The following is a 21,653-nucleotide window of genomic DNA, read 5'->3' as shown; positions in this document are numbered from 1 at the left end:
GGTCTCAGCGGGGGTTCTTCTGCTTTCCCAGGCTCCCTCCCGCCCCCAGTCAGCTGGCCGGCGGGGGGGAAGCCCTGCCCCCAAAGCCACCTTGTGACTTTCCCCCTCCAGAGGCTTCAGTCTCTGATTGAAAGGCTTCCTCTTGGGAAGGGGTCTCTGTGTTACTTGGAAGAAGTTGGCTGCAACTCGTGAATAGAGAGGCCAATCCCTCACTTCAGAGTCGCCAGAAAAGGCGGGGGGACGTCTGCTGAGCACTTCATTATTCCCTATGTGGAGATCGAGTCTCATGGGGTATAATGCGAAATTGATCTTGAGGTTTCGAGGGCTCTGGGGAAGCTGTTTTTTGAGGTAGAGGCACCTAATCTTCAATATAGTATCTAGTGCCTCTCCCCAAAGGACCCCCCCCAAGTTTCAAAACGATTGGACCAGGGGGTCCAATTCTATGAGCCCCAAAAGAAGGTGCCCCTATCCTTCATTATTTCCTATGGAAGGAAGACATTTAAAAAGGTGTGCTGTCCCTTTAAATGGGTTGGCCAGAACTCCCTTGGAGTTCAATTATGCTAGTCACACCCTTGTTCCTGGCTCCACCCCCAAAGTCCCCAGATATTTCCTGAATTGGACTTGGCAACCCTAGAAGGTTGGACTGATATTCTGATTCAGTGTCACGCAGTTTCATATATTCATGTTACCTCAGTAGATTCCAGCACCCAGAGGTTTATGTTGCAACAAAACCCAGTTAATCCGCTGGATGACACATGACTCCTGTTTAATTGATAGTACATTTTCCAGCTTTGCCCTCAATATTTGTCTTTGTTTTTCTATTCAACCCGCCCCCCCCTTATTTTTTGGTAGAGGTTCTAAATTCAATAATGGGGTACCTACCTGCTATACATTGCTTTAGGTATTGTGTATGTTATTTAATTGCATCTTGACACCCAGGCTTCTCTACTGACTTTGGAAAGTTGCACTGTCAAAAGCGTAACAATTGACACTGCATAACATTTGACATCTGACAAAGTGAAGCCCGCTATTTTAGTCAGAAAGATAACCCTGAACAGTTCTGGTTGCAGCAGGAAAGCCAAAGAGCATCAGAGGACTTCGACGGTGAGAAACCCTCTAAGCTCTAAGCTGAGGTAGCATGAGCTAGCTGACAGATTTTTAGCCTCCAGTTCACACATTTTGTCTTAGCTCAGGAAAAATGGCCCCAGAGCACAATAATTTATGCAGTAGCTCACAACCTTACTGCCAGTAGCTCACAAAGTAGAATTTTTACTCACAAGACTCTGCAGCTTAGAAGGAACAGTGGTGGGAAGTCTTCATTTTGCTCAGCTTTCGGCTCCTCGCCATCTTGGCAGAAAGAGAATCAATGCAGACTAATCAGACATGAAATGGTGAACTGGCCGTACCTTATTATCTTCATATACAGACTTGTATTTTGCATGACAGATATATAGGTTAGAATGGACAGTCCAAGCTGAGAACCTCCACACACACACAGAGACCAAACCCTTCACAGTATTTGTTTGGGCTGCTTTTTGCAGCAGTTTTCTGCTAACTGCTCTTGCTTGGAGCCATATCCTTGTCTCTACACTTCTCTGAGTGATCCCAGTCAACCAAGGGTCATATAATAAATATAATTATACCATATTGCCATATAGGCAATCAGTTCTGGCTACACTGCCTCATTATGAACCTGATTCAGAGTGAAGGCAGAATGTCAGCAAAGGGGTTCATTGAAGTTCCAAAATGATCAGACTTGTCTTTGTTGAAAAGAAAGTTTCATTTATTGATTACAACAATGTTGCTCTCTACAAGGACTAATTGAAACTGATAACGGCTAGCTGGGATCAGTTGGCATTTATGGGTATACATCAAAGAATAGGGGGTTTAAATCACTTCTCATAATAAAACCTACAAGTTGCTTTCTCTGTAACATTTTCACACGCCTGGCTTATCTCTCTTATAAACAGACTGCATCCTCCTCTCGATGGTGTCCTCGTCCTGCCAGCAGGCACCTGAGAAACGGGCCGTGCATTCCGCCCTTCAAAGACCTTGCTGGCCCTTTGGCGCTATAATCACCTCTCTCACCCCTTCCCTGGATTCTATGCATTTTATCATGACACTGGGGTTAGTAGAGCAGGAATTTACTAGGGTTAGTTAGCAGTAAATAAACATTTCAAAAACAGTGTTTACTTCAATGGAACACAATGCTGACATACTGCCCCCCCGCCCCCTAAGCTCTTGCTCTGGTTTTGTCTGGGTGCAGTAGGTAAAATTGCTTAAGGAATAGAGGAGCGTTTAGGTCCGAAGATTTCACCCATTCATCGCAGCTGGGTGGGAAGTGCCGCCAGCGGACCAGATAGTATAGCACTCCCCCTTGGAATGTAGCATCGAGGATCTCCTTCACCTCATGGTGTTTCTGACCCCTCACCAGAATAGGTTCCGGTTCGGGGCCCCGAGGATGCCACCTCGAACCACCCAGATCCCGACGGATAAGGCTGCAATGGAAAACAGGGTGTATTTTACTGAGCAGCTTGGGCAGTTCCAGTTCTACAGTCACTTTGTTAATCACTCTTTTAATTTTGAAAGGACCCAGGAACCGGTACGCCAATTTCCGGGACGTCTGTGGCAAAGGGAAATTCTTGGTAGACAAAAATACAGTATCTCCCTCCTTGAAGTCCCAGCCTGGGCTATGCTTTTTATCAAATTGTAATTTGTAGTCCTTTTTTGCTTCCTCTAGGTTTTCCTGGATGATCTTCCAGGATTTTTGTAATTTCCCCCACCACTGCGTGCAGTCGGGGGACAGGGAGCTGTCCCCGCCTCCAGGGAGGGAGGGGAACAGCTTCCCTTCGTAACCATGCACTGCCTGAAATGGGGACATTTTGGTAGAGCTGTGCAGGCTATTATTGTATCCATATTCGGCAAAAGGTAATAGTTCCACCCAATTAGACTGCTGAAAGTTTATATAGCACCTCAAGCACTGCTCCAAAAGTCCATTCACCCACTCACTTTGTCCGTCCATTTGCGGGTGATAGGCGGAGCTCAATCCCTGCTCCATGCCCGTCAGTTTACAGAACTCCTGCCAGAAGTTGGCAACGAACTGTGGGCCCCTGTCGCTAATGACCTTGTCAGGGAACGAGTGGGCCCGAACCACGTGCATGAAGAACAGATAGGCTAGTTCTTTTGCGGTGGGGAGCTTGCGGCAGGGGATGAAGTGGGCTTGTTTGGAAAACGTGTCTACTACCACCAGAATCACCGTCCGACCCTTAGATGGTGGTAGTTCTACTATAAAGTCCATCGTTACTACTGACCAGGGCCGTTCTGCCATAGGGAGGGGTTGTAAGAGGCCCAGCACCTTCCCCTTCGCTTGGCCATGAGGCAAGTCGGACACGTCTGCACAAATTCTGAAATGTCCCTTTTCATTTGGGGCCACCAAAACTGCCGGTGTACTAGATGGAGGGTTTTCACATAACCAAAGTGCCTGGCCAGTTTATTGGTGTGGCAGAGTTGTAGGACCTCCACCCTCAGGGACTTGGGGACATACAATTTTCCCTCGTGATACCAGAAGCCCCCTTCTCCCTTTTTCACACCCTCAGGGCGGGCCTCTCTTTCCGCCTCAGCTTCAGTTATCAATTTGTTCCCCCCCCCCACAGGGAGCCTTTTGCTGGGCAGCCGTTTTCGAACGGGTTTGGACTGCTCCAGCCACTGCTTCTGGGGGGATCAGGGAGTCTATTGTGTGCTCCCCCCACTGTATGTCCGGCTGGTGCCGAGCCAGCCACCCCACCCCTAGTACAATGTCAAAAGAGCAGGAAGGGGCGACCACAAACACCTCCACACAATGCTGACACAGGGAACATTGCCCACACTCTGAATAGACATTGGAGAGGGAGCCATCTTTACTATCTTCCTCACACCAAAACAGGTTGTTTGCAGGCTCTTTAGCAGTTTAGAAATGATAATATGGTTTTATAAATTAAGTGTAAATATAAATCAATAAATTAATGCAATTCTCTCATTTTGACATCTGCCCCTCTTTCAGCTCTTAATTCCTCACATGCGCTACACCTTTAACATCAACACTTTGGCCCGGCAACTCCTCATCAGTAAAGATGGTGTCTTTGACAAGGTGAGTTATACATAACCTCCTTTGGCAAAAACTGGTAACCTAGCTGTTCATGAACTTGCCGAAGAGTGATCTGAAGGCTCTTGCAGAATTGGAACAGGTTTGCTTCATGCTATGAGAGAGCCAGTTTGGTGTAGTGGTTAAGTGCACGGACTCTTATATGGGAGAACCAGGTTTGATTCTCCACTCCTCCACTTGCAGCTGCTGCAATGGCCTTGGGTCAGCCACAGCTCTTGCAGAAAGGGCAGCTTCCGGGAGAGCTCTCTCAGCCCCACCTACCTCACGGTGTGTCTGTTGTGGGAGAATAAAGTAAAGGAGATTGTGAGCTGTTCTGTGACTCTGAGATTCTGAGTGGACGGCAGGGTGTAAATCCAGCATCTTCTTCTCTTTACACCATCTTGGCTTGCTCTGGTGGAAGGAAGGCAAGATAGAAATGGATAAAGAAATAAAATGATTAAAAAATCCTTGCAAATTAATGATATGTGAAAAACCCCCTGACTTTTATCTGTCTGTTGCTCTGGGTTCTGCAATAACCAGGAGTAACAAGAGTCACTGGTGGATCTAGTGTGAAGTCATGGAAGAAATGGCTCTTGTGTCAGGTGCATCTCCCATTTCTCCCTTTTCTCCAGGCAACTGGTCTTGGGCGAGACGGCTTGGTCCAGCTATGCCAGAGGGGCCTGGAAGCCTTGACTTACTCCTCTCTCTGCCTCCCGGAAGATTTAGAGGACCGCGATGTGTCTTCCTTGCCCAATTACTACTACAGGGATGATGGTTTGGAGATCTGGGCAGCCGTAGAAAGGTCAGGAAGGCAATGAGGTGGACTCATTTGGGGGAGGGATAAAGGGACAGTGTGTCCTCCAGGGAGTTCTCCACCACTTTTCTGAGGTGCAGAGGATTTCAGAAGCACCCCTCCCTCCACTCCACTAGATCCAAGCACGTCTTTATCAGAAACCATGCCCAGAGAGGGGTCACAGTTAGAAAGCTACAAGCAAGGACAATAGAAACCATTCCAGTGCACTGTAAAACTAGAAAATTTTAGTACATTGAGCACTCACAGTGTTTCTATACAATGAAGTCTCTTCCTCAAATAATTAATCACCTAAGAACAAACTTTAGTTTTTATAACCATTTCGTACACTCATTAAATACGTTTTGTACAAACCTCAGATGTAATTAATACATTCCTGGGCTGTGCTGAAGCACCAGTCGAGATACAACAAAAGCAGATTCAAGTGGGTGTAATATTAATTATAATCCATTAAAATTATGCTCTTGTCTGTTGTCCAAATGAACAGTGTCGATGAAGACTCCATATTGCTGCTTTGTTTAGAGGGTCCTGTCAAGCATCGATATTTCTAAATAATCAAACTTTTGTTCTTTAATCAAAAGTTGCTTTATGGTAAAACTCAATAGCCTGCCCAAGGACGGACTCCTTGGAAGTAATGGCATACATAGCATTGGATAGTAACTTATAGGCACACTTCAAAAGGATAGGTTACAGATAACTTCAAAAGAATAACATGAAGATGCAAATTGAGTTGAGGGTTCAAAGGCTACTCACTAGTATCTCTTTTATGACGAAGGAATGTCAGCTAATAAAAACATCTCCCTTAGATGTTTCTCTAGAACATCTCCCTTAAATCACCATTAGAAACAGCATATAGAAATAGCATGCTTGAAAGGTCCTCTTCCACTTACGGAGTGCAATGAATTTATAAAGACTTAATCTGTTGGATGCCACATGCTGGTCTGTATTTAACTTCTTTTATCAACTGTACTGCAACTTATTATGATCCTTACATAGTTGATTACTTATTATTTTCTGTTTTAGTGGACTCAATCCTCCCTCTGTAGTAAATCAACTGAGCGTATCAACACTGGTGTTTCAGTACAGCTGAAGAATGTATTAATTGCATCTGAGGATTGTACAAAGTATATTTGATCCATATAGGAAATGGTTATAAATACTAAAGTTTATTCTTAGAAGATTAATTATTTAAGGAAGAGACTTCATTGCTTACCAGAAACCAGCCACCTCCTGGTTCACAGAAAGGTTAAAATGAAAACTAGCACAGGTGGAAGAATGCTGGGTAGAACTTTTATCCCTGATGCACTGATTTTCTGTTTTCAGGTGGGTTCCTTTTTTTAACATAGGGGAGCATTCCAAAATGGTATTCTGTACCTACAATCTGAAGCGGTACAGTACAGTCTAGACCCCTAGAACTCAATCATGTTATTCTGCTGTCTTTGTCTCTTTTTTCTTAATCTAGAGAGCCGTGCTTTCTTCCTAGATTAGGTTCAGAGATGTAAACTTCCAGTGGAAATTCAGGAAGAGAATTTTCCTCTCCTCAGACAGGCCTCCAAAGATCCGGACTGAATCCACATCAATAAGAACTCGATATTCCGGCTTGTACTGAATCCTTTGGACAAACCCACTCTTTGTTCCACCCTGGGTGTCAGAGGGATCTTTCTAGGATACAACAATAAGAGAACATAACAGATCAGGCCAATGGCCCATCCAGTCTAACACTCTGTGTCACACAGTGGCAAAAAAAACAACAACTAAATACCATCAGGAGGTTCACAAGTGGGGCTAGAAGCCCTTCCACTTTGCCTCCCCGCCAAGCACCAAGAATATAGAGCATCACTACCCCAGACAGTTCCAACAATATGCTGTGGCTAATAGCCACTGATGGACCTCTGCTCCTTATTTTTATCCAATCCCCTCTTGAAGCTGGCTATGCTTGTAGATCAGATGTGTCCCAGCTCTGCAAGCTGACTTGCTTTCTGCTTCTCTCTTTCCTCCTTCAGTTTTGTCTCCAACATTGTTGACTTCTACTATTCAAAGGATGAATCTGTGCAGGAAGATTATGAACTACAGAAATGGATAAAAGAGATCTTTACGGAAGGTTTCCTGAGTCTAAAGTCTTCTGGTAAATGTCTTCTTCCCTCCGTGGTTGGGATCCCCCATAGCAAAGCATGCAACCTTTGGTTACAGAAGGAACCACTTTGTGCCATTCAATTTGGCTTGCTGTTCAAGCTCCATAGCTTGGAAATTAGAAATACAGATCCCAAAGTAGTTGTGGGACGTGACTCGGAAACCTGCATTTCACTTTTGTGACTTCCATCTTTCTCCCCTATGTAACTTTTGTCGGATTTTAGATTGACAGCTCTTCAGTGCAAGGACTGGTGTGCTTGTTCTTTGTAACACACCACCCACCTCCAAAACACTGTATGAATCAAAACAACGCATGTCCTGCTCTCTCAAAAGTGATCAATGCCACTATGAGAACTGAGTTCATGTTAATTGAATATTTCTTAACTTCAGCTATTGAAAATGTGATGGGTGAGTTCTGTAGGCATGCAGCAAACCTGATTGTGTAGAATACATTATTATTACCTTCCCCAGACACATGTCTTTTGTTCACAGGGATCCCATCCTCATTTGATACAGTGGCAGAGCTCAAGAAGTTCCTGACAATGGTGATATTTACCGTCTCCGCTCAGCATGCTGCTGTCAATAATGGGCAGGTAGGAGCAAATCTTCTCTTGGCACTGCTGGCTAAATCTTTATAGTCTTTTCATGGACCCCGTTTTCTTTTACTACAGAGGGAAACTTCTAACTGCGGAATATCATGCATTGAACCAAAAATATAACTTTAGGACAACTGATCCCCTCCCCCCACAGCTCCCCTTAATACTGCAAATGTTTTCCTTTTTCATTCTTGTTTCATACGATCTACTCTCCCCGGCTGCCACCCATTTATGAGGCTGGGCGTTTTGCCCTTTTGTGGGAGATCTCAGCCAATCAGAGACCACATAGAGAATAAAAAGATTCGTACCTGACAAGATTTGGCTCTGTGATAATGTATCTTGAGACCGGCAGAGCCAGTTGAGAGTGAGGGCAATGCTTGTTTGGTCAGAACTGTTATCCATCAGAGTTGACTTCATTTTCCCTCAATGATGCCATCTTACAAGACAACCTTCATGGGTCAGCATTCTTTTCACTCTGAACAGGCTTACACTTTTACCCTTTATCACAGCCTCCCTTTCCCAACAAATCACAGAGATGCACGGCTACATTTTAACTGATTTTGATATTTCAAGGTAAATCACAACAGGCTGGCAAAGGCAAACCGTGCATTTGGCCGACTGCACAAAAGAGTATGGAGCAACAAGCATCTGAAAAAAGGCACAAAGATCAATGTTTACAAAGCGGTTGTGTTGACAACCCTCATCTACGGCTCCGAATCGTGGGTTTTATACCGTCATCACCTGCTACTCCTGGAGCGCTTTCATCAGCACTGCCTTCGCACCATCCTCAACATCCACTGGAGTGACTTTGTGACTAACACTGAAGTCCTCAAGAGGGCGGAGGTTACAAGCATCGAAGCACTGCTGTTGAAGACGCAGCTGCGCTGGGCAGGGCATATTTCTAGGATGGAAAACCACCGCCTTCCCAAGATTGCTCTGTATGGCGAACTTTCCACCGGCCATCGAAATAGAGGGGCACCAAAGAAGAGGTACAAGGACTCCTTGAAGAAATCCCTTGGCACCTGTCGCATCAACCATCACCAGTGGTCTGACCTAGCCTCAGATCGCAAAGCATGGAGGCACACCATCCACCAGGCTGTCTCTTCCTTTGAGAATGCACGCATAGCTGGTCTTGAGGACAAAAGGAGATTGAGGAAGAATCGCACTGCTACAGCACCAACCCCAAATCAGACTTTTCCCTGCAGCCACTGTGGCCGGATCTGCCTGTCCCGCATTGGTCTTGTCAGCCACCAGCGAGCCTGCAGCAGACGTGGACTACTGCACCCTTCTTAAATCTTCGTTCGCGAAGTCAAGCCGAGAGAGAGAGAGACCCCTCCCTTCTGTGTACCCCTATATTTAGGACTGAAAGGGAAGGCGGCATAGTATACCTTGGTCTCGTCAGTTCTCAGAAGCTAAGCAGAGTTTCTACTTGGATGGGAGACCACCAAGAAAGGTTTCCTCTGCTTCCCACTTGTCTTCAAAGCCTTCCGCTGGGGTGGCCATAAGTTTGTTCTAACTTGATGGCACTAATATTTGGGACCAATTAGATAGATCCAAGTGGGCAGCCGTGGTGTTCTGAAGCAATAGCACAAAGCAGTAGACAAGTTGCACTTAATATGCAATTAGGATATTAATAAGAGGTGGTAGGCCCCAATATATGAGATGTAGGTACCTACTAGGGCTGTATATATACAGTATAATTGCAGGATTCTGTAGGGGAAAATACTTGGAATTATGTGTTAAGGAAGAATAATTCCTTGTCACCATATACTAATATGGTTGGAGGGAGGGGTTACTATAGTCCTGGGAGAAGAGCTAATTTTGGTGTAGTGGTTAAGTGAGCAGACTATTATCTGGGAGAACGAGGTTTGATTCCCCACTCCTCCACTTGCACCTGCTAGCATGGCCTTGGGTCAGCCATAGTCTCTTGCAGGAGTTGTCCTTGAAAGGGCAGCTGCTGGGAGAGCCCTCTCCAGCCCCACCCACCTCACAGGGTGTCTGTTGTGGGGGAGGCAGGTAACGGAGATTGTGAGCCGCTCTAAGACTCTTCGGAGTGGACAGCGGGATATAAATCCAATATCTTCTTCTTCTAATATTTGTTTTTTGATCACAGTATGGAAATGGTGCCTGGATGCCCAACTTCCCCTCCTCCATGAGGAAGCCCCCACCTCGATCCAAAGGCATGACACACCTGGAAGACTACCTGGAGACTCTGCCCGCCATCAACACCACCTGCGAGATCATTAGCACCCTCTACCTGCTCAGCGCCCCATCAGGAGACTCGGTGAGTGCTTTGAACCCACAGAGGCCAAGTGAATGGGTGGCAAAGCTGGGGGTAGAAGGGCCCTGCAGACCTGTTTCCCCTGGGAGATTATAGCAGGTCTCACACTCACTGTGCTGTATCACCATCCAAACTAGGCTTGCCAATCCCCAGGTCCCAGCGGGAGTTCTTCCGTTTTCCCAGGCTCCTTCCCACCCCTAGTCAGCTGGCCAACAGGGGGGAGGGAAAGCCCCGCCCCCACAGCCACCATGTGCCTTTCCACCTCCGGAGGCTTCAGTCTCCGATTGAAAGGCTTCCTCTTTGGATGGTGTGTCTGTGTTACTTTGAAGAATTTGGCAGCAACTCATGAGTAGGGAGGCCAACCCCTCGCTTCAGACTTGCCAGAAATTGGGGGGGGGGGGGTCGTCTGCTGAGCACTTCATTATTCCCTATGTGGAGATCAATTCTCATAGGGTATATTGGGGAATTGATCTGGAGGTTTCGGGGGCTCTGAGGGACAGGTTTTTTGAGGTCGAGGCACCAAATTTTTAGTATAGTATTTAGTGCCTCTCCCCAAAGTACCCCCCAAGTTTCAAAAGGATTGGACCAGGGGGTCCAATTCTATGAGCCCCGAAAGAAGGTGCCCTTATCCTTCATTATTTCCAATGGAAGGAAGGCATTGAAAAGGTGTGCCGTCCCTTTAAATGTGATGGCCAGAACTCCCTTGGAGTTCAATGATGCTTGTCACACCCTTGTTCCTGGCTCCACCCCTAATGCCTCCCGGCTTCATCCCCAAAGTCTCCCGGCTCCACCCCCAAAGTCCCCAGATATTTCTTCAGTTGGACTTGGCAACCCTATGTCTTGTGGAGGCGATTAGTATTGGATTGTGGAACCAGTCAAAGCAATCCCTGGAGAGCAATGCTGCGCCTGACATATCTTCTGCTTGGAGGGGCTGCCACTGTCTCCATCCAGGCACTGGAGGACACAGGATCAGGTGGTCAACCAGGCATGAACACACAGGCGTAGGATCAGTGTCGTAGTGAAGATGAGTAGTTGAGACACCCAGCCAGAAAACAAGCCTTTTGTTTAGAAGCAGGGCTTTTTTTGTAGCAGGAACTCCTTTGCCTATTAGGCCACACACCTCTAATGTAGCCAATCCTGGGCCCTGTACTAAAAGCCCTGTAAAGCTCTTGGAGGATTGGATACATCAGGAGGGGGGTGGCCTAATAGGCAAAGAGTTCCTGCTACCAAAAAAAGAAGAAGCCCTGTTTAGAAGTAGTTTGAGCAGGGGTCGTTTTGTAGAAACGTAAGTGGTGAAGCTCATCCAGGGATTGTGATGCAGCTGCACCTACTATTCAATGGACAAGGAGGTGGAACTCTCAGAAGGAGGAGCTGGAACTCTCAGAAAGGTTCAGGAGCTGCGCTCCTGTGAGCTCCCACTGAATCCGAGGCCTGAGTTTGACCCCCTCACCCCTGGGGTTGCCATGCTTTCCATGATGTTTTGGAAAGAGAGTGGTATGTCAAGGGCTGATTTCTCTTCTTCTTGCTCTTGTGAACAGGTCACTCTCGGGAACTACCCCAATGAGCAGTTCACAGAGAAGGAGCCGCAGGAATTCATTCAAGACTTCCAGGACCGTTTGAACAAGATCTCCAAGAAAATTGAGGAGAGGAACGGCTCTCTTCCCATTGGCTACTGTTATCTGAACCCTCCTGAGACAGAGAACAGTGTCTCCATCTGAGTAGGCGCAATCTGGATGGTGGCCTTGCAAGTTTATGAATAACAATGCCAGTTTTTGATTGCCACATTTTTTACTCTTCCCATGGAATGCCTGTTGCAGCTTCTAGTTTCTTCTGTAAATATGCACAATTCTCTCCTTCCGCCTTAGCAGTGCCCACTTGCATCCTGATTGAAATGCTTCGCAAGCACAATCCTTTTTTTTAAATTTCATTTTTAACTTTTTATAGGGATACGGAATAAGCATATCAATAAGAGAAGAAAAATTAAGCCTTGGCAAACTATTAATGAAGTGGGGGTGCTTCTAACCACACTTGTGAACCTCCTTTTTTTTTTGCCCACTGTGTGACACAGAGTGGTGGACTGGATGGGCCTTTGGCCTGATCCAACATGGCTTCTCTTATGTTCTTATGTGACACAGATTGTTGGACTGGATGGGCCTTTGGCCTGATCCAACATGGCTTCTCTTATGTTCTTACGTGACACAGAGTGTTGGACTTGATGGGCCATTGGCCTAATCCAACATGGCTTCTCTTATGTTCTTATATGACACAGAGTGTTGAACTGGATGGGCCATTGGCCTGATCCAACATGGCGTCTCTTATGTTCTTATGTGACACAGATTGTTGGACGGGATGGGCCATTGGCCTGATCCAACCTGGCTTCTCTTATGTTCTTATGTGACACAGAGTGTTGAACTGGATGGGCCTTTGGCCTGGTCCAACATGACTTCTCTTATGTTCTTACATCTGGGGCAGCGATGCTCTGTATTGGTATCGTGCTTGGTGGGGGGGCAACCGTGGGAGGGCTTCTAGTGTCCTGGCCCCACTGGTGAACTTCCTGATGGCACCTGGATTTTTTTGGCTACTGTGTGACACAGAGTGTTGGACTGGATGGGCCATTGGCCTGGTCCAACATGGCTTCTCTTATGTTCTTATGACAATGTCTTCGACTTTCATTGAGACTTAAAGAAGTTATGCGTGTAGAAGGAGACAGATTAAGACATTTTGACTGAATTTGAAAAGTTAATATTGATCAACCTTTAGGACACTTTTACAAACTTTTATTACAACATGACATGAAAACAGAACAAGTTAAGACACGCATGGTGAAATGATCACAAGCATGATCCTGATTTGCCTCCTACTCTCTTGGGAGAGGCGGCATGCTGTATATCTTTTCTAAATGTGCAAATAAATGTTGAGAACATGGCTACCCAACATCCCAAATAAACCAATAATGGAAATCAGGGTGTACATTTGCATTATTGTGTGCCTGTGTGGCACCTTCCGCTTTTTGCTCAGCTTTGTGTGTTCAGCCACCATTTCCTGAAAGGTCATTTAATCTGGCTAAGATCTCTTATGCTGGACTCAGAGGGTAGAGATGTTTGGTCCCTGCTCCAGATTTATATCTGCCCAACTTCAACATGGCCACTGACCCACATTGGGCCAGAGGGAACCTGCAAGAGACGATGTTGCACACCGGCCACTCGAGGCGTTTCTGGGAAAACTCTATGGTTTTCCATGGACGCTCTAGTAATTTGTGTTTTAACAATTTATTAATAACACATGGTTACAATATTTAATTAACTTTTCTTATACTAAACCATATGCTATTTCACCCCCCCTCCCTCCAATATTGACTTCCCCGAAGTTATAAATTTCCAGTCAATTCTAAATGTACCATTAATCTATCAAAATATAATACTTTTGATTAATACTAAAAAATTGTCCAATGTTTTTTTACGTTCCACTCTTTCTCCATATATCCTAGTAATTTGTGAAGTAAAACTTTATGGTACAATAAGGAGCATTTTAAAGATTAACGCTATTTGCGGCAGAGGAAGCTCTCCTTTTTGGAGAGTTTTCTCCATTTGAAGAAGGATTGTGCTTGGCACAATTGTGCTTGGTCTGTTGTGGAGGGGGAAAGGAAAGGAGATTGTGAGCCGCTCTGAGAGTCTTCAGAGTGGAGGGCGGGATATAAATCCAGTATCTTCATCTACCTCACAGGGTGTCTGTTGTGGGGAAAGGTAAAGGAGATTGTGAGCCGCTCTGAGACTCTTCGGAGTGGAGGGTGGGATATAAATCCAGTATCTTCATCTACCTCACAGGGTGTCTGTTGTGGGGGAAGGTAAAGGAGATTGTGAGCCGCTCTGAGACTCTTCGGAGTGGAGGGTGGGATATAAATCCAGTATCTTCATCTACCTCACAGGGTGTCTGTTGTGGGGGAAGGTAAAGGAGATTGTGAGCCGCTCTGAGACTCTTCGGAGTGGAGGGCGGGATATAAATCCAATATCTTCATCTACCTCACAGGGTGTCTGTTGTGGGGGAGGAAGGTAAAGGAGATTGTGAGCCGCTCTGAGACTCTTTGGAGTGGAGGGCGGGATATAAATCCAATATCTTCATCTACCTCACAGGGTGTCTGTTGTGGGGGAGGAAGGTAAAGGAGATTGTGAGCCGCTCTGAGACTCTTCAGAGTGGAAGGCGGGATATAAATCCAATATCTTCTTCTTCTTCTTCTTCTGCTGGGCTCAGAGGGTACATCTGCCCAGCTTCAACATGGCCACTGACCCACATTGGACCAGCATAGGGAACGTGCAAGAGATGTCATTGCGCTGGCGATGTTGCACACCAGCATGCCAAAAACAAATATTAGAAGAAGAAGATATTGGATTCATATCCCGCCCTCCACTCCGAAGAGTCTCAGAGCGGCTCACAATCTCCTTTACCTTCCTCCCCCACAACAGACACCCTGTGAGGTGGGTGGGGCTGGAGAGGGCTCTCACAGCAGCTGCCCTTTCAAGGATAACCTCTGCCAGAGCTATGGCTGCCCAAGGCCATTCCAGCAGCTGCAAGTGGAGGAGTGGAGAATCAAACCCAGTTCTCCCAGATAAGAGTCTGTGCACTTAACCACTGCACCAACTGGCTCTCTGAGTTATGCTAATGAGCTTCACCACCTATTTTTTTTCTACAAAAAGACCCCTGCTTGTAGCCCAGTTAATTGGAGAAGGCCCTCTGGGAGGCTCATCCAATGGGATATTGACTGGTGGGCAGCTGTCTTAGAACGACATTTTTACTTGTATAGATCAAACTGCTTGGGTTCCTAGTGACTAAGACATGTCTGTTATCATCTGGAGCAGGACTTTTTCTCTGGAAAAAGGTGCCAGAACTCTCAAGAAGGAAATGAAGGAGAAGCACACGGGTGCCGCTCGTGAACCTCTAAACGTTTTCTGAGAATGATGTTTCTCCAGAAATTCCCCAAGCTGCAGCCGGTAGCATAACCTCTGCATTTCTATTCGGGGTACTGTGCAGTCTAGTGGTCTGAATGACCGACTGAACTTGTCATCTTTTATCTGACTTCTTTGTAACTCCTTGAAGAGGGTAGGATTGTTAAAGGAACATGAGTCAGCAGTCGTGTTACAGCAGCGACCTTGCGTTGATAGAGAAACCTGGTTTTTTGGGGGGAAAGATTCTTTAATAGATAGAGTTTATTACCTTATAACCAATTAGATTAATTAATAATATGGGACGCTTGTTTAAGAGGGTATGCACTGCCGGGGAGTGGGTGGGGTGGTGAAAAAGTTATATATGTGTACTAACATTTAATGATAAATGATATGTGGATACAATATATTACATTACAACAAATTGTTTAAAACACAAAAGAGAGAGAAACCTGCCTGCTCGAGAGAAACTGATTCATCATCTGATTGGTAATTATGTGACTTTCTAGCTTGATACTTGGGTTTTTTTGGTGAGTCTGGTCATGCTGAGTATAGCGTGGCTTAAATGGTATTTAAGTTCATTTGCAATTTAGTTTTAGTTGCATTTAATTTAATTTGTTTTGAAGGGTATGGACAGTAGTTTCCTGGAAAGCATTTAAGCGGCTTAATTCAAAGAATTCTGGGAGGCTTAATTCAAAGAAGAGAGGGGCATGCTTTTCATCCAAAGGGAAGTTTCTCTGAAGAACATCTTGCCGGCTGCTGTGATACATGTTATTCCTAAAATTTTCAACTTTTTGATTCACAGCTCTCTGCACAATGGTCCTGCTGAGTTTGTCTTGTGCATCTTTCTTGTTCTTGATTGCTCAGGAGTCGCCACTGGATCTTCCTGTTCCCAGTATTAGAACAAAGTTGAAGTCCAGTAGCACCTTTAAGACAACCAAGGTTTATTGAGAGTGTCAGCTTTCGTGTGCTAGAAGCACACTGAATCAGACGATGAAACGGGGCACACTGAGCACTGCTACGTATAGCTCGTGGGTCATGCTTAAGCATGCAAAATAGTACAAAGTTAGAATCCAGTGGCAAAATAATGAAATTAACGAATTGAAAGGATAACAGTTTGGTCTGCCCCGTGGTGCAGAGTGATAAAGCAGCAGTACTGCAGTACTGTGAACTCTCTGCTCATGACCTCAGTTCGATTCCGGCGAAAGCTGGTTCAGGTAGCCAGCCCAAGGTTGACTCAGCCTTCCATCCTTCCAAGGTCGGTCAAAGGAATACCCAGCTTGCTGGGGGAGGGGAGTGTAAAACGACTGGGGAAAGCAATGGCAAACCACCCCGTAAAAAGGTCTGCCGTGAAAACATTGTGAAAGCAATGTTACCCCAAAGTTAGAAAGGATTCTCTTACACATTTATCCCCTACCTTGACATATCTATTGCTTAAACGGTTGTTCCCACTTAATTAAATTCATACGGCTGTTAACCCTATACACCAGGGGTGGCCAACGGTAGCTCTCCAGATGGTTTTTGCCTACAGCTCCCATCAGCCCCAGCCAGCATGGCTGTAGGCAAAAAAACTTCTGGAGAGCTACCGTTGGCCACCCCGCTATACACTTAAGCTGTTGTTCCTGATTTGCCTCCACGTATCTTCATCATGTTCCATGCTGTTCATCCTCAGTCGGTAAGTTTGAATGGTTTTCTTAAATTTCATTATATCTGAAGAAGCGTGCATTCACACAAAATCTCATGCCTTGAATTTAAAAAAACGCATCCCCAGTGCCCCCTGCTCCATGCCCAGAAGATGGCAAACCCCCTCCAGGATCCCTGGCCAAGCTGGCCTGGAGAAAAATCGCTAACTGAACCCAAAGTGTCAATCAGCATTTCTCTGGAAGTGTAAGAAAGGGCCACAAGAACTAAGCACTGATGCAACCCTTCCTTCTCATAAATTGCCTCATTCGCAGAATCCAGGAAAAGAGAACCACAGAAGGAAGAGTAATAGCCCAATAACAAACGGTGGTCAAATTACTAGTATTTCTCTATTCTCGTAATATATTGCATACAGAAACACAGAAACCACATTGATGATCCTTGAACTTAAACAGCCACATTGTTATTTGAACTGATTTCTTATGTATGTTTCACATAGGGCAGGGGTGGCCAACGGTAGCTCTCCAGATGCTTTTTGCCTACAACTCCCATCAGCCCCAGCCAGCATGGCCAATGGCTGGGGCTGATGGGAGCTGTAGGCAAAAAACATCTGGAAAGCTACCGTCGGCCACCCCAGGGTATGGAAATGTTTTTGTATACAATATATTACTGGAATAGAGAAATATTAGTACTTTGACCACCGTTTGTTATAGGGCTATTGTAATTCACAGAATCAGCATTGCTGTCAGATCACCGTCTAACCTCTGTTTAAAAACCCTCCAAGGAAGGAGAGCCCACCACCTCCCAAGGAGGAAGTGTCAGACCTTGGAACGTCAAATAAGAACAAATCATTCTTTTCAAAATTAATCCATTTAATTGAGAACAAGCGGTCTTGGGCAGAAGCAGATTGAGTTTGATACATTTCAAGGCCACTCGGGCCTTTTTGTAGATACATGTAACATAACAATAAAATCATTCTCACACTCAGAGAGACAGTTGTCTGTTCCCATACTCCCTTATCTAATTCCCAGGAAGGCTCCCTGCTGGTTACCTTGAGGTATGCCATCTTCAAAGGCTTTAAGGCGCCTGAGAATTCCAAGTGGGAAATTCCTCCCATGAGTTTTACAACGGTCTCTTTCTGTTTGAAATGCACATCTCTTAATCCCAGGGTTAGTAATAGCAAACAAAATGGCGTTAGTCATGTCAAGAGAATATATTTAAAACTATACCATCTACACAGTCACAAGGTCTGACAGGAAGCCTCTTCCACTGAGGAACCGCTCTGTCAGGAAGTTTTTCCTAATGTTGAGCCGGAAACTCTTCTGATTTAATTTCAACCTGTTGGTTCTGGTCTGACCTTCTGGGGCAACAGAAAACAATTCTGCACCATCTTCTATACGACCTCTCAGTCACCTCCTCTCCAAGCTAAACATCCCCAGCTCCTTCAACCTTTCCCCATAGGGTGGTCTCCAGACCCCTCACTATCTTCGTCGTCCTTCTCTGGACCCCTTCCAGTTTGTCTATATCCTGCTTAAATTGTGTTGCTCCAAACTGAACACAATACTCAGGTGAGGTCTAACCAGAGCAAAGCGATACCATCACTTCACATGATCTGGACACTAGACTTCTGCTGATACAGCCCAAGATCGAATTTGCCTTTTTAGCCACTGCATCACACTGCTGACAAGGGTTGCCAAGTCCAATTCAAGAAATATCTGGGAACTTTGGAGGTGGAGCCAGGAGACTTTGGGGGTGAAGCCAGGAGCAAGGGTGTGACAAGTGTGACTGAACTCCAGAGGGAGTTCTGGCCATCACATATAAAGGGACTGCACTCCTTTTAACTGCCTTCCCTCCGTTTGGAATAATGAAGTATAGCGGCACCTTCTTTGGGGTCTTGAGGTAGTGGTGGCCAAGGAGAGCCCCAGGCAAGTGAGGCCTGCTTGGGCTGGCTGGATCTCTAGGCAGCCCAAACAGGCCTCGCTCACCCACAGGTCTTCTTTCTAATGAGCTAATGCTAATGAGCTATGCTAGTGAGCTATGCCACCTATTTTTCTACAAAACGACCCCTGGGTACAATAATTTTCTTAAGGTGAGATCCCCACAAAACCAAACCTAAACAAAACAAAAGATGTCTTCCCTTAAAGACTGGCTAGAGCTTGTTTCTGGGGTCGTTTTGTAGAAAAAAAAATAGGTGGTGGAGCTCATTAGCATAACTCAGAGAGCCAGTATGGTGTAGTAATAATAATAATAATAATAAATTTTAATTTATATCCTGCCCTCCCCACCGAAGCAGGCTCAGGGTGGCTCACATGACATAGTACATTGTACCATGATACAACAATAAAATTCAAAGCAATTTGCAATTAAAATACAATTACGTAAAATCAACATTTAAATTAATAATTTAAATTGCAATATAACATAAAATGGTGCTACAGTCTTAATATGCTTATGAACACGGTTTTTGTGGTGATGGTGCAATGGCTCCACCTTAAAAGGCCAGCTGAAAGAGGATGGTTTTACAAGCCCGACGGAACTGATTAAGGCTCCGTAGGGCCCGTACCTCCTCTGGTAGCTGGTTCCACCATTGGGGTGCTGTTATCGAGAAGGCCCGCTCCCTTGTCGCTTTTAGTTTGGCCTCCTTTGGCCCAGGGGTTTTCAGCAGATTTTGTGAGCTAGATCTCAGTACTCTTTGGGGAACATATAGGGAGAGACTGTCTCAAAGGTAGGCAGGTCCTCGGCCATATAGGGCTTTAAAGGTGATAACCAGCACCTTGTAACGAACTCGGTACACAATAGGCAGCCAATGCAGTTCCCGCAGCACAGGCTGCACATGTTCCCGCCTAGGGAGTCCCATTAACAGCCTGGCTGCCGCGTTCTGCACTAGCTGCAGTTTCCGAGTTCGGCACAGGGGCAGCCCCATGTAGAGGGCATTACAGTAGTCTAACCTCGAGGTGACCGTTGCATGTATCACTGTTGCCAGGTCGTCACGCTCCAGGAAGGGAGCCAGCTGCCTCGCCCGCCTAAGATGAAAAAAGGCAGATTTAGCAGCGGCTGCTATCTGGGCTTCCATTGTCAGAGAAGACTCCAGTAGCTCCCCCAAGCTCTTGACCCTGCAAACTGCTTCCAGTGGCGTACCATCAAAAGCTGGTAGGGGAATTTCCCCTCCCAGACCGCCACGGCCCAGGCAAAGGACCTCTGTCTTCGCTGGATTTAACTTCAACCCACTCAGCCTAAGCCAGCCTGCCACGGCTTGCAACGCCAGGTCCAGATTTTTAGGGACATCGTCAGTCCGGCCGTCCATCAATAGATAGAGCTGGGTATCATCAGCGTATTGGTGACAACCCAGCCCATATCTCTGGGCAATCTGGGCAAGGGGGCACATGTAGATGTTAAACAACATCGGGGAGAGGACCACTCCCTGAGGCACCCCACAATTAAGTAGGTGTCTCTGGGATAAGAACATAAGAACATAAGAGAAGCCATGTTGGATCAGGCCAACGGCCCATCAAGTCCAACACTCTGTGTCACACAGTGGCAAAAAATGTTATATACACACATACACTGTGGCTAATAGCCACTGATGGACCTGTGCTCCATATTTTTATCTAAACCCCTCTTGAAGGTGGCTATACTTGTGGCCGCCACCACCTCCTGTGGCAGTGAATTCCACATGTTAATCACCCTTTCGGTGAAGAAGTACAAATACATAATCACATATGAAGCTGTCTTATACTGAATCAGACCCTTGGTCCATCAAAGTCAGTATTGTCTTCTCAGACTGGCAGCGGCTCTCCAGGGTCTCCAGCTGAGGTTTTTCACACCTACTTGCCTGGACCCTTTTTTTTTTGGAGATGCCGGGGATTGAACCTGGGACCTTCTGCTTCCCAAGCAGATGCTCTACCACTGAGCCACTGTCCCTCCCCAATAGTTCTCCCCCAATCGCCACCCTTTGTCCCCGACCCTCAAGGAAAGAGGAAAGCCACTGCAAGGCCAGCCCCTGAATCCCTGCGTCGGCGAGGTGGCAGGTCAGCAACTGGTGGTCGACCATATCGAATGCGGTCGATAGGTCTAACAACAACAATACCGCCGAACCACCTCGATCCAGATGCCGCTGGAGATCATCCATGAGGGCGACAAGCACTGTCTCCGTCCCATGGCCCGGGCAGAAGCCGGACTGGAATGGATCTAGTGGTTAAGTGCGTGGACTCTTATCTGGGAGAACCGGGTTTGATTCCCCACTCCTCCAAGTGCAGTTGCTGGAATGGCCTTGGGTCAGTCATAGCTCTTGCTAAGTGGTTAAGTGCACGAATTCTTATCTGGGAGAACCAGGTTTGATTCCCCACTCCTCCACTTGCGCCTGTTGGAATGGCCTTGGGTCAGCCAGAGCTCTTGCTAAGTGGTTAAGTGCGCAGACTCTTATCTGGGAGAACTGGGTTTGATTCCCCACTCCTCCACTTGCAGCTGCTGGAATGGCCTGGGGTCAGCCAGAGCTCTCGTAGGAGTTGTCTCTCGAAAGGGCAGCTGCTGTGAGAGCTCTCTCAGCCCCAGCCACCTCACAGGGTGTCTGTTGGGGGGGGGGGAGAAGATATAGGAGATTGTAAGCTGCTCTGAGTGTCTGATTCAGAGAACAGGGTGGGGTATAAATCTGCAGTCTTCTTATTATTATTATTAGCATATGCCGCCCCCCACCAGTCAAAAGCTTGTCGGCCGCTGCCCAAAATCACATAAGAAGTGGAGAAAGGGTGGGGTGCGGGCTTTTCCAGGGGTTAAAGAGGGCTGCTGGGGGCGTGGCAAGGCCCCTGGTGGCTGGCTGCCTGCCTGCTTTCCTAATCCAGGGGTTGTTATGCAGCTGCACCTACTATTCATCGGACAAGGTCGGTGGGAAGGAGGAGGGGGAACCCTCCGAAAGGTTCAGGAGCTGTGCTCCGGTGAGCTTCTGCTGAATCCAAGGCCTGACTACAAGCCTCTTAACATCTACAGATGAGACCAGAGGCCAGGGTAGCAAATGTTCCACACTAACAGACATACAAGTCACCCTAGCAGGCTCTGCAGAATAAAATGCAGAAAAATGATCCTTCCAGATACGAACAGGGATTTTGCTGGAAAGTTTCGGTCCCTCTGACTGAAAGCCTCC

The 21,653-nt window shown here is 46.4% G+C and overlaps 1 protein-coding gene across 1 annotated transcript in view; it reads left to right on the top strand.

The window, feature by feature from the left end:
• Positions 1-11,694, top strand: part of LOC132584883 (polyunsaturated fatty acid lipoxygenase ALOX15B-like) — a 32,285-nt gene extending 20,591 nt beyond the window's left edge. Inside the window, 6 exon segments of the mRNA XM_060256844.1 lie at positions 4,040-4,126; positions 4,753-4,922; positions 6,935-7,056; positions 7,554-7,654; positions 9,771-9,941; positions 11,477-11,694. Of these exon segments, the coding sequence (XP_060112827.1) occupies positions 4,040-4,126; positions 4,753-4,922; positions 6,935-7,056; positions 7,554-7,654; positions 9,771-9,941; positions 11,477-11,656 (831 nt within the window). The 3' untranslated portion in view covers positions 11,657-11,694.
• The last annotated feature ends 9,959 nt before the right edge of the window (positions 11,695-21,653 follow it).

The sequence above is a fragment of the Heteronotia binoei genome, chromosome 15 (assembly GCF_032191835.1).
Source record: "Heteronotia binoei isolate CCM8104 ecotype False Entrance Well chromosome 15, APGP_CSIRO_Hbin_v1, whole genome shotgun sequence".
In the NCBI taxonomy this organism is placed as follows: domain Eukaryota; kingdom Metazoa; phylum Chordata; class Lepidosauria; order Squamata; family Gekkonidae; genus Heteronotia; species Heteronotia binoei.
This window is presented reverse-complemented; position numbering and strand designations above follow the sequence as displayed.